General features: G+C 37.4%; 1 protein-coding gene across 7 annotated transcripts in view; it reads right to left on the minus strand.

Annotated features, from left to right (window-relative positions):
• Positions 1 to 14202, minus strand: part of LOC111933065 (BEN domain-containing protein 5) — an 887514-nt gene that overhangs the window by 864871 nt on the left and 8441 nt on the right. For all 7 annotated transcript variants that reach the window (XM_086842548.1, XM_023932447.2, XM_086842546.1 and 4 more), the window contains exon 2: positions 5435 to 5557. In XM_086842548.1, the coding sequence (XP_086698674.1) occupies positions 5435 to 5557 (123 nt within the window). The remainder of the gene's footprint in view (positions 1 to 5434; positions 5558 to 14202) is intronic.

Raw genomic sequence — 14202 nt, forward strand, 5'->3', positions numbered from 1 at the left:
AAAACCTTTAACAAAAATGATATGAGGGTACTTCTCAGTCATATGAGATCTCTTAATACATTGTACGTTTTAACTTTTTCCAACTGATTAATATCATTTGCAATCCATCAGCGCTGAATTTTTTATCAGGTTTCTAATGCAAAATATTTTACAAACCTGCTGTAGGAAACGACAAACTAATGTTTGTGAATAATTTTCATTGCAAGGTGGTGGTACAGCAGTTAACATAATTTGAGGCTTACAGTAATTGAGATTGAATCTAAAATTTTATAAAACTTTAATTACAACCTTTTGAACATAAACCACAATACAGAAATTACCCAATCATAACATTTTTTCATAAAAAATAAGAATTCATCCAAAGGATAGAAGATTTAATGACTCTTGGCGGAGTTCCACTTTTTGGTTGAAATGAGAATAAAAGCAGACAGCAGCTTCATTTCTAATTTCAAGAAACACAGTATTTTTTAACAGTTAAACAGCATTATATTTGACTAACAAGCCAAAATATATATTTTCAAAGCCTTATTAAAAGCCCCTGTATTTAACAGTGTGAATGCTGAGATTTACAAACCTCTGTGAGCCAACACTGCTCCTTCAATTCTCAAAAGTAATTATAAAACAAGCTATTTGAGCCACAAGCAGCGGAAACTGCGGAGCTTGGGGTTTTTAACCCTCCTCACAACACATCACAGCCTGCAGCCTGACTCCAGCTCCCTCCCATGTTCCCTGTGACATCCCAGGCCAGGCAGAGGGATTGGGGTGCACCCCAGGGTATGAACAGAGCCACCAACCAACCCATCCCTGGGGACTGGCAACCCAGTGACACCATGCAAAAGGAACAACATTTGAACTTCCCCAGCATTTTTCTGCAGCCAAGCCACACCTGGCAGTGTCAGCCCAAGTTTTTCATCTGCCAGTTCTCTTCGTGGTGAGCCCAGGCAGGCAAAAGCTGGAGAACAACCAGAGCCCACCTCAGAACCACTCTGTGATGGAGCCAGGAAGGCAATTTGAGCTACACCCAGCAAACAGCCTGTACACAATGAGAAAAAAGGTGGGGCTTTTTTAAGGACTGAGTCATTTGGTTTATGTTTTCTTTGTTCACTTTGCAAAATATGTATGAAAAGCTTCTTATGTATCATATTAAATTAACTAAAAATCTGTGACCTCATGCAGAAGCAAAGCTACTGCAGATATGTAAGCTCCCAGAAAAACAACTGGCTTCCAGCACTGGAGGTACTATCTCCAAAAACATCTCTTACAGTTAAAATGACTAAGCAGATAAAACAGCTCTTAGCCACAATACAGAATAGGCTGCTGACTCAATGGATGCCATCAGAAATCACAAGCACTGAGGCAACACAGGACAGGAGGGGCAGCTGGCTAAACCAAGCTTTGAAGTCCTTCAGATAAAATGTCTGAAATACCAAGTCACCTTGAGCATGAAATGCCAGACTCCCTGAAGAACATATTCCTATCAAAATCTGTGCCTCCCTCAATCAGGAAGGACTTCTTTGCTTAGCACAAATGAATACATCCTTTTATCCAGAGCACTATATTCTGCAAAATTCCCATTTTGGCAGAACAGTAGGTAGGATGAGGGGTGAACATTTGCACAGTCGTGCATTGCTGCTGAACTGAAACTGTGTTAATAATTTAATGCATTAATGAATATTAGGAAACAGAATTACAACTGACCAAATGCATACATTTCAGATGTGGCATTTCTTTCCTTCAAATTTGTACTGTGCATACATAGCTGTGCTTCCATTTTTCCCTGAAACTAACTCATGTTTCTTGTGAAAACTGAAATTATCCAAAAAGTATGGTGTGATATGCAAGAAAGCTGAATTTTCATCAGTTTCTTTAATGCTAATGATAAAAATGTGAAAAGTTTATTTTGGCTGTATATATTCTTAAATATTAATAAAGATAACAAGGAAGATTCCAGGCAGAACACTAGCTTGAACTGTGGGAAACACATATTCCTGACATACTTGCAAGTTGATAATTCTCCCTCTTCCTTACTCCTCCGTCAGTTATTAATATGATAAAGGGCTCAGGCACCATTCCTCATTTTCAGTAATTGCATTTATTTTACAGCAATTATTTTTTCCCTGGTAATATATTCATTAAGGGTAAGTGTAAGCCACCAGCTGATTTAGCTCCTTCTGAAAAGGACCTGGACAGTATAAGGGTTCACAAGTTTTATAGAAGTCAACAGTACCATGCTATTGTGAAAAAGATTGGACTGTCACATTGCAGAAGTAAATAGATTGCAAGGCATGTCATGTAATAAACTCTACACAGGACTGGCACCAGCTTATCTGAGTATCATGCTCACCTTGGACCACTGCCAATCAAGAAAGGCACAAAACAGCTGGAGATAGGCCAGAGGAAATAAAGAATGAGAGAAAATTTGGGAAATGTGAGCACTAAGGAACCATTGAAAAAAATAGCAGTTATTTAACCTGAGGAGGGAAAGGCCAAGAAAAGATATGATAGCAGCTTTCCATTAAGTCAAAGAAAAAAGGAATAATCTGCTTTCTGTGCCTATAGGACTGGACAAGAATTAATGCCTTTTTGGTAAGAACATTTCTACATAGAAAGAAAATGTCTCATATTGAGCAAATTGCAGTGTTAGAATGGATTGCTGTTTTCTCATAGAAACTCTCTGAAAGTCTCTGAAAAAGATAAACATCTGTCAGAAATGGCAAAAATAGTTTATTTTGCCTCTCAAAACCAGAATGGACTAAAAAGAAATCCCAATGCCCAATTTTATTTTTTATGTTTTTTTGAAAGCACAGCACTTCAAAACAGCAAGCTGGACATTGGTTTTCAGACTACATAAAAACACACCTCTGTCTCAAAAAAAATCATACTTTTCAATGCAATTTAATACAATAATGACAGCAATTACAAAAATGAAACTGTATTAAATAACATTTCTTCAGTAGTATTAGTATTTTTCCTGATTTATACAAGTTTAATATACTTTCTCTAGTCTGAAATCTGTTTACTTCCATTTCTACAATATAAAACATAGTCATTGAAAAATAGGTCTAGTAGGAAATCTCCAGTCCTATCAACCAGAGCTTTCAAGAAAATAGAGAATGCAGTCAAAGAAAGAAAAGCCACTTAGGGAATAGCATTTAACACAATTTCTATTTTAGAATGGCTTGGCTTGGAAAGGATCATAAATATCGTTTTGTTCCAATGTCCCTGCCTGGGGCAGGGACACCTTCCACTATCCCAGGTTGCTCAGAGCCCCAGCCAACCTGGCCTTGAACTCTTCCAGGGATGGGGCAGCCACAGCTTCTCTGGGCAACCTGTGCCTCACCAGCCTCATTGTAAACAATTTCTTCCTCACAGCCAACCTAAATCTACTCTCTCTCAATTTAAACCCCTTTCTTCCAGCCCTGTCCCCACAGGCCTTGGGAAAAATCCTTTCTCCACCTTTTTCATAGGCCCCCTTTACATACTGAGAGGCCAAAAAAAGGTTTCCTCAGAGCCTTCTCTTCTCCAGGCTGGCCAAGCCCAGCATTTCCAGCCTGCCTCCATAGGAAAGTTGCTCCAGCCCTCGGAGAATCCCTCCAGCAGGTCCATGTATTTCTTGTGGGGAGCCCAGAGCTGGGGGCAGTACTGCAGGTGGGGTCAGTTTTACCATCTGTTCTTTGCAAAAGGCAATTTCCATCGGATATTATATTTAAGATGGTACTCAAAGAGCATCAAGATAGTCTTATAAATGTTGTGTCCTACTGTTTGGACAACAGGATGGGATAGATTTCAACATTAATAACAATTTTGTAAGTCATCCAATATCAGTTAATTTGCTTTGACCAGTAAAGGTACTCCAAGCAATTACTTGGCTGACACAGAACAAAAGATGAAGTGAATTTACATATGAAGTGTACACAGTATTACTCTCATTCTTGCTAATACCTTATCATCATGAGAAAGTAAATGAAGGCATTCATTTCATTCATATTTGTGTTTTGGAAGTGTCTGAATATGCAAAGCAACATCATAGCCTCATCATGCTACAATGTAAATAAACACAGTATTTCAAATAGCACCTGCTTCTATCACATTCCATTTCTACTAAAGTATGTAAAGTATGAACATTACCTTCAAACCGAATAAATGTTTTAATTTAAAAATACAATTAATTCCATTGTTCAAAAACTGCAATTTAACCATCATGCAATGACTCACAATACTTCACAAATAATTTGATGACTGCTACCGATCGTTTTCATTGCAGAGAAGTTTAGCACGATAACGTAAATTTCCCAGCTTGGCCATGATTCATTTCCTAAGCCACTTTCTGATACAAAAAGGCAAAAAACTCACATAACTATAGCACCCAAAGTATTTTTAAAAATACAGAACTATTGTCTGAACCTTCAGAGACACACCTTAAAAAAAAGGAACTAATAAAGATACTCTTTATTATTCACTGCATCATTTGCACTTTTTACATAATGTAATCACAGGATTTAAATAACTCAATTTAATATTTATCCAGGAACTGGCAGCCAGTATTCTACCCTGAGGGATGAAACTCTTCATAAAAAGCTCATTTTACAAGACATTGGAGCAGTTTTGGCATTACCAGCACCTCTCACATAAACCATGCTGAAAACTATAGTTTATCCTGCCAAATGCCTTTTCTACATATGGTGTTTAACAGTGCTCTGTAGGTCTGAAAGCCAGTAATAATAGATTTAAGCTAAAAATCTGGTAGCACACATGTATGTAACACAAAAATTCAAACAATGCTACATTTTCATGGATATATTTACCTACATACCCCACATGCATATAAGCAATTAAAATTACTCTTTAAATTAATGTTCTAACTATAACTCCTGTAAAAAATACTTTCCCTTTCAGTTTCCAGTAGCTTCCTAAAGTTTAATTCTCCTATTGACATCAGAGGCAGAACCTCCATTAACCTCAGCAATACAGGAGCAGGCCACAGGAAACCCCAAATAATTTATTTAAAGACAGTACATATATGTTTTTTAAATTCTCTCATTATGCAAGGATGAGTTTGGTACTTTACTGGGTTAACTGCCCCAGTAAACTTCTAAATTAATTTTTTAAATAGCATATTTTAAACACTACATCATAAATACATAAATACTACCACATAAATAATGACAGAATAAAATCCAGTTATGTATCTACATGTGGTTAAAGATGGACCTGATGAAATTTTTATTGTAGGCAACAACAAACTTCACAACCTTTTTGACATTTGAAGTTTGATTTGAAGTCATACCGTGACTGAAGGGAATCAGCTAAATTTGTTACGTAGTATTTAATGTAAGTCTTCTTTAGAACGAAGACACTTCGCAAAAAGATGAGTGATGGAGTTTAAAGTGTTAACATATTGACAGCTAGGTAAGATAATGCTGAAAATACTCACCACTTTCAAAACAGGCATCAAATATGAGATGTCCTTTTTTAGGCTGTCCACAGTAACCAGCTGGGAGAACAATGTACTTGCTCACATTCCCTGCTATGATGTCATCACTTCCGATGGCACTGCCTGTTGCAGTAAAAGTGAAAAAAAACCCCATGAGCATTAAACAAAATATATATAATACATCAAAAACAGTAGAAGCTACATTTCTACATAAAATGAAGTTTACACCATTTAACACCTGCACCAGTTTTTTCTGACTGAGCCAGTCCTTTCTTTTCAAAAGGTATATAAGAATTCAGATATAATAATGGCATAATCTGCTAAAGCCTCTCAAAGGAACAAACCACCCAACCTGTTTTCTTGCATGTTTATGACCCATGGCCAAACCCTCTTATATGCATTAGTCTGATATTCAGCCAGATCTACTTCTTCCAACAGGAGCTCTCTAGCTCTAGATCCTGCTGGATTCCATGGAATTGAACTCCTCATCATCTTCTTTATCACAACCCTCAGAAGCATCTTCCTCTCAGCATTAATGGGATCCTTCTCTTCTATCCTGCTGCCTATTTTCAGGCATCTTAAATTAACTTAGAACCCTTGAGACTGCTCAGTCCCATTCATATTTGAAATTTTAGAATTATTAGAAGGAAGAAACATACACCCATGGAGCCATGTGACTATCTGAGCCCTCCTTGTTAGAAAACAAATCTCAGAAAAATAACTTGAATAACTTGAATTTTTTTTAATGCGGCATTTATTTCATTGTCAAATATACAAGGACATAAAGTTTCTACACAATGGTATGATTTTTCTCATAATACATCAGTAGTAAATACACTGAAAGCTTTATCTTTACAGTAAAATTATATTAACAAATTGCAGCCTGCAAAATATTTGTTTCCAAATAGGGATAGAAGAACACTAATTTTTATTTTTTTTTCCATTTGAGATATGTACAAGAAAGTAAATAAATAGTTGTGTGTTATATCACACATTTATATTGTAGTATAAGAAACACTCAGCACTTTCTTCACTACTTATAGTTTGGACAAGAAATATTTAACAATAGAGAAACTATCTTCTGTATTATAGAAAATGAAGAAATGGTACAGCTTCAAGTGCAGAAGGCATGTGATGGGATAATGGGATGATAATATCTTATTTCACTCTGATAAATAGGGCTACTAAGGCTTCTAGAAATAGACTTTTGGTCTGTACTGATTTTTTTGACATTTAAATGTGTTATGGGGGATGATAAATGTGACATAAAGCTCAATTTGCTTTATTTTTATATTGAAAACTATTTCACACAAATGTTACAAGCAATTCATATTGTCCCTGCATGATGAAAACAGCTTATTAATTAAAAGTGACCTTTCCATACATAAAAGTATTCCACCTCTTGAGGCAAAACACCTTAGCTGAGGTAACAAATTATAACAATGTATTAGTGACACCATAGTTAAAAGGTCTGTCAGGCTTTCTATCATATACCCATATTTTCACAGGTACATAAATCCCATATTAAAAAATATGCAAATCCAGGTCAACATTTGGCATATGAATCCCCAGTCTTCCACAGGAATGAATTTGAAACTTACTCTCTTTGGGAAGTACTACAACAGAACAAACAGAATTTAGACCTTTTCTTACTTTATCAAAATCTAAAAATGTAGATATTGAATAATGCATGATAGTATTTTTTTAGCAAAATTATTATTTGTAACCTCTGGGTTATTTGTTTTAGACTGAATAATTACCCACAGACAGCAATCTGTGGCATTTAAATTGTTTTCTTTAAGTGTATAATTGCTACTTAGGATATTTTAGCTGGATGTTTTTTACCAGCATGCTGATAAAATTTGCTTAAAGCCTGGGAACATCAGAGGCAAATTGAGGCCTGGATGGGGCATCTCTGCATCTGCATGGCTGTGATTCTGTCCCTCGACAAAATTCACCCCTGTGCATTGTGCAAGCTGCAGTGCAGAGCAGCAGCCAGAGGAAAAGCACTTCCTCAGTTTTACCTGAGCTGGATTAATATATAGCTTTTGCAGTTAAGATTAGTCAAGTTGATCAGTTGCAATCAAACATTGTGGAATCAAGGATACAAGGAAAAATTAGTGGAAAACCTGCAAATCACCATGAGTGATTGAGCTGCCAGAGACCAAAGTGGAAGAATGGGAGGCAGGGAGTCACCTGAGTAGAGCTGTTTGAAGACTGAACTCCTCTTGGTAAATGTTCCCTTTTAAGTCTCAGCTAAAAGTAATAGGCCTCTCAGAAATTGTAAAAGATGACTGGGAAACACCACTCAAAGATGAAGAAACTGGAAAGGATTACATTCATAGCACTGCCACCATAAGACAGTGGAGGAAAAGCAGGCAGAAGAAAGAGTTACATCTCCCTGGCAATTTAGAAAATCTGCCAATGGAGCCTTTACACAATGCAGAAGGAAGCTGTCAAGTAACTGTGTCCCAGCAAAAAGTTTCCATCTGCTCCTCCTGACCTAATGTAGCCCTCCAGGAATGAGAATAAAATCATCAAATAGCCTGTAATTCATAGTCATTTAACAATATTACTCTCCTAGCGTGTTCTTTATTCCACAGTACTTAGAATATTCAGAATGCACTGCTGCTATATTTTGAGTTATATTATCTTTAATCTCTAAACATGCAAAACTGCTGTCTTTGAACTTCACATTATTAAACAGCACAACAGCACCATGTCCCTTCTGGCATGTTCTCCTTGGGTGATAAAGGAAAGGCCAGACCACTGCCCGAAAAGGAGGCTGTTTGAGTCCATTATAAAACATGGCCTCATGCCTGTCTGTTCAGCAGATGCAGAGAGTGGTGCTGGGAATACATTACCCCCCTCAGATGGAGAGAACAGCTACCCTGGGCTCCAGTCCTCTGGCCAATAAAGAGATCCTGTCCTCACAACTGGGGAGCCCTAAGCAGATTTTCCTGGCTGGAGGCAAAGATGTATGACAGAAGCTTGTGGGGAAGGGAAATAGCTCTTCAATCTGAAACAAACTGAAAGGAAAAAAAGAGAATTAACTGAAGTACATCCTGAACACTCCACTTAAGGAGATCAGATTCTCCTTTGGAAAAAAAGGTTAGATAAGACAAGCAAAGGCAAAACCTAGCAAAGAAATTGTCTCAGAATGTAGTTCTTATTTTGTCAATTATTTTTCTTATGGGTTGTAAGACACATAGCTATTTTATTCTAATTCTTCATTGCTTAAACTCCAGGAGGCTCCAGCAAATCCCTAGGATTTACTTTTACTGCAGTATTAAACTTTAATGGTAATTTTCTATCAGGTATAAAATCTGTAGGTGCCTGAAATCTCTGTAAGTATATAAGGCTTTAAAATAAAACCTGGACAGAATCTTCTGGTATCTGCATTCATCACTATTGTCATTGTGGATATATTTCACATCAAACTAGTGAAAATTAATAGAATCAGTTCCAGGAGACTGGGATTCGTGGGAGGAAGAGTTTGGAAATTTCCAGAGTTTCTTTGCCCTTCTTAAATTCAAAGGGTAAAGACAACTTTTTTCTTTTTCTTTTTTTTTTTCCCCATTTAGGAAAAGATGAAATCAGTTATTTGCTACAATAAACATCATGCAAATTTAAGTACATTTTCTTTAAACACTGTAGTTTCTAGAGGAAGGTACCTCTTCAGAAATTTGAATTGAAAACCTCTTTGAATTGTGTAAACAACGAGCTCAGCTTCCAGAAGTGCCAAACAGGAAAACCCACAGAGTTAGAAGCCAGCAGCTTCCCTCATGCTACATTTAGGTAGGAGAGCACAGCCACATTAAAACAGACATGGAAAAATATAGCAAGAATTTGCCTGGGAAACCTGCACCATTCACTTACTCCCTAACAATGACGGCAATTAGAAAGGTGAGGTAACACAAAAACAATAATGGCAAGGCAACTTTGTAGAAGTCTTTCTTTGGTTAAAAATGGCATCGAGGTACCTTGCATTCTCTTATGAGATCCTTATTTTAGAATAAAATTAGGATATATTTTGCTGCTGAAAACGTCTATGGTATCTAACAGCCAGATCCTTATCATCCAGGGGCTAGGAAACATTTCCAGGTATCCTAGAAAAGCTCCATCAGCCTTGAGCAGCACTGTTACTAGAAACCCACACAGTGAAGTGAATCTGAACTCTCAGTACAGTTTGCAACAACAACAACAAAAAATTCATTCAGATGACCAACAGCAACTCCTATTGCTCCAAAACATACCAAGTCTCCAGATGAACGCTGCTCAACTCACACTTTGGCTAAGGAGCGCTTAAAAAGTTATGCCAATAACAGTATCTGCTCCAAAAACCTGAAAACAATGTCATTTTTAGCAAAATTATTATGAATGATAAGATTTAGTACAAGTCTCAATATAGTCTCAATAGCTGATCATGTTCACTTATTATTTGACTTTTTCCTTTTAAATAAAATATTTTATATCATTGTCCCTAGGGTTCAGAAACACTGATATCCATGAAGACAAGCTATTTCTGCTATGACTTCTGAATGTGCTGTAGCCATTCTAAAAATCCTACAGGCAGCAGCAGTCAGGACCTTGGAATTCCAGCTCCACTGACTTAAAAATGCTAAGAAAAAGAAGAAAACATAACTGTCATTTTGATCTTCAGAGCCATGTATCCCGAAGCAAGGTTTGGCCATGAACCGGAGAATCTAAACATACTGCAGAGTGCTGTCAATCTGAAATGAACTTAAATCACAGGCACTGTGATCTGAAAAGAAAGGGGAAAAAATATGTTTAGACCATAAATCCCAGGGTTTGAGACAATACCAGGCATAGTAGCAGCCACACCTGCTGCCTCACACTGGGGTACTGTGCCCATTCTGTCACCATTACCTCTTTCAAAGGTCCAGCAGAACAAGGAAAATATTGGTTACCACAGGAAAGCATTGTGATACAGCTTGGTCCAGTTCTAAAAAATAGTAACACCGTGTTGTCATTTAAAAAACAAATTTGAGATAAAGCAGCTTTACGGCAATTATTTCTTCAGTTACTTTCCTCCTACGGTTTGACCAACAGACTGCTTGTCAAGTCTGTCTCCAAACTGAGATGATATTCATATTCAAGAACACAAGCAAGGTAAAGATGAACTGTAGTTTAGCAGAGATTATCAGGCAAATTCTGCGATTTGCACAGGTTCTGAAAGTAGTCAGGAGGAATAAACTACAATCTTACTGCCATGGACTTGAAATGGCTTATGGTTGCTTGCATAATAGGAAGGAAAATCTATGGTTTGGGTCCTTAATTTAATTGCACAAGTTACTCTTTCTTCAGAGGCTACCAAACAATATTACCTTTCAACCTTCCTAACATGACTCCTTAGCTAACCCACCATCAATTTTTACTTTGGGTTAGAAACATAACTATATCTAAATACCTCATGCCTCTTTAGATGGAAGTACCCAAATTCCTTTACTCTAGCAGAAGGTGTGGAATAGGCGTCTGAGTCAAAGCTCAGGGTGGAAAATCTTGTTCTCATATGCAAATACATAAAGAAAGATTATCCCTAAAGCTGGTGACACGTGTGGTGCCTACAAAAGGCTGAGTGGCACCACAAAGAGGACTTTGCCTGCAATATACTGAGCAGAAAGCCCAGGGCAAGCAGGGACACAAAGGTACACGAGGTGCTTAGCCCAGAACAAAGCATTGACCGCCAGGCTGGTCATGTGTGAAAAGGTGATGAGAAATCTCCACTACATGGTCCTTTCAGAAAGACCAGATCCACACAGAGACACAACTATCTGTCCAAGGTCAATCATAGAGCCTGTCCAAAATCCAATGAAGAACATTCAACTGAAGATGTCTGGCAGACAGGTGCTCTGCACAATGACTCCTCGTGCCCAGGGGCTGGCATTGTCTTATGAGTTTATAGAAAAAGAAGAAAAGTCAGCTTGTGTGGACTTGCACCTGTTTCATACGTGATATTTGTTTCCAATCCTCAGCCTAAAAGCTTTACTTCAAGCCTACTCTTTTGTTATCTCAGTGTGGGCTACCCCCAAGGATATTACCTTTCTGTTAGAGACAAATGGCAATGGAATATTTTGTATGACTTTAGTGAAATCCAAAGTGTCCAAGAACAGATGAACAGATTTTTCTAATGAAAATTTTAAAAAGCAATTAATACTTTGAATTCAGTAAGCAAGAAAAAAAAAATCCATTACTCTTTTTACTGCACTTATAAGCTCTAAACTAAAATTCTACCATAAGTGAAAAATAAAAAGAATGGAAAATACAGTTGTATCAAATACATTAACTGAAAAGATGTTTATTTAAAAACATTGTATGGATCATTGAATTTCATTATATATAGATTTATTTTTTAACAAGTGTTTGGTATCTTGATAACATCAAAGGTATCACATGATGCAACAGTTGCTATAGTAGCAATACTTAAGTAAAAAAACACATCAAACAAAAGCATAAAACATATAAACAGTAAACAAAAATATTGTACATTATATGCAACCCCAGATAGCAGACAAAAGAGAAGATAATAGCTATTGAGTTGAACTAGTCCTCAGAGCTGCATCTGCAAAAAAGTATCAGTGAGTCCACCCTTTCTGGGAAATAAGGGATGGCTCAGAGAATTAGGTCTGCATGTGAATGAGAGGGGATGCTGAAACACCAGTCAAAGAGAACACAGGAATTCAAGTTCTAGGTCGAGATCAAAAAATTTGTGGATGTTTCTATCATTCCAGGGGAAATTCTGTGTCTAGGGATTCTGAGGCAGGTAAAAAACTGAAGAGTTAAAGGCTATCTTTGTGGGGTATTACAGAACTTTGAGAAGTGAAACTCTTCCCTAGCATCCCATACCTTTCTGAAATTTGTATGCAACTGATTTCCCAAAGACAAGGAGGGCGTGTGACCTGCAAAAAATATCGAGTCAAGCAGGCAGGCAATTGCAGGGTTTGGAATTGTAGTGGAGGAAATTTCAGGTAAGGGCAAAACCTGGTATTACTCACAAAACTGGAAAAAAATGGTGGTGGTTGAAGTTACTCACTAGTATTTGCTAGAGCCATCCTAAAATGCTGTATTTCCCATGCTATTTAATACTGAAACAAATCTGCTTTCATATATCTGTATTTGTGTTATATGTGAGGGAGGATAGAAGAAGTGGAAGGAAAGGGAGAGATTCATGGATGTATGTTGTGTAAACATCCATATATACTCCAGGACAATTTGTATATACCAATGTTTCAACAGCTGCCCTGGGTGTGAGGAACTGATTTACCAAAAGCACGTTATCTCACTTAACATAACTGGGAGAAGTCATGACAAAATAAATTTCTAAACTAAAGATAACTCACATTGAGCCAAGCTAAATGTAACTAAAACATCTTATATGTAGCAACCGATGCAATGACCTTGACCCAAGATTATATAGCCTTCAGTGACTAACGAAGTTTAATCTCTCCAAGTTAACTTTTTGCATCTCCTTTCTTGGGGACCAACTGATTCTCAGCTGGGAAACTGGAAAGGACTCAATAGGTAATAAATATTCTTGATATAACAGAGAAGTAGATTGATTTCAGCTTTTGCAAAAGGCCAAGGCTTCATTTCTTGTCCTAGTTTTTGGATTCCTCAGCCCTGACTATCACATTCAAAATGTTTGTCCACAAAAGACATCTCCTAAAAATACCAAGTATGAAGTACCATGGAAGTCTTTCAAAAATATCAGCAAGGTCAAGCATGGAACATATAAACAGCACTTTTTCTGTTTATGAAAACTAGCCTGCTCATGCCAGTTTCCTAGCACTTTTCATGTCTTACTGTGTCTGCTGGTTGAACAGCAACTTTCCAAATTTATATTTAAAGAGATGTCTAAGCCATAGTGTGGAAGCACAAGTTTATGTGCTGAATCCCAGGAAGGCCAAAGGAAGACAGCATAGCCGTGATGCTGAGCTAGCAAGCTGGATCATGGACATTATTCCAGGGTTAGCACTGAGGGAATACAGCTGTGCTTTCTAATTTGGATAGGGCTTTTATCTCATTCTCAACTATTCTTCACAAGCAAGCAGCCTGGTGAGCCTCAACACAGGTCAGCTGTGGCACTATACCAAACCCACTATTAACAGCTATTTTAATTTGTTCATACCTAAACTGCAACTACTGTAAATCTCTTGCAGATGCACCTGTCCACATTTTTTAAAAAAATATTTGATTATCACTAATTCAGGTGTTCAGGAGACTTCAATTCCTGACTCAACCACTAACATCATTATGGTGGTAATGAATCTTCATCCATGGGAAACTGAGCCTTCCATGAGAGTTCCAGTGCAGGCACAAAATCCTGTGGAGAAACACATCAGCAGCTTTGCACAGCACCATCTCTCTCTTCAAGATCTTGTATTCCCCAGGTGACTGGAAGAAAGGTGGTCTCTGCAGCTGCTTGGGCTTTCATCATGAGTGCAGTAACTGAAAACTGGGCAACCTCAGTGCACGGACAATTTCCATCCTGGTTATTACATACCATTCCTGAATCCTTCTTTGGGTTAAACTGCTATTTTCCTTGGCTCTTGCTTCCTATTCACCCATTGTTTAGGGATGTAGGGAAGTCTTCTGCCAGTTAACTTAAGCCTGCAGTAATTTCAGCCACAGTTTCTTCACTTTTGAGTTACACTCTTCTTCACTATTGCATATTTAAAATAATTTGGAGATTTTAGTACAACTTCTGAAATAATTTGTTCCCCCAGGTTGCTGAAATCAATTACACT

This window comes from Cyanistes caeruleus, chromosome 9 (genome assembly GCF_971803275.1).
Source record: "Cyanistes caeruleus chromosome 9, bCyaCae1.hap1.1, whole genome shotgun sequence".
Classification (NCBI taxonomy): Eukaryota; Metazoa; Chordata; class Aves; order Passeriformes; family Paridae; genus Cyanistes; species Cyanistes caeruleus.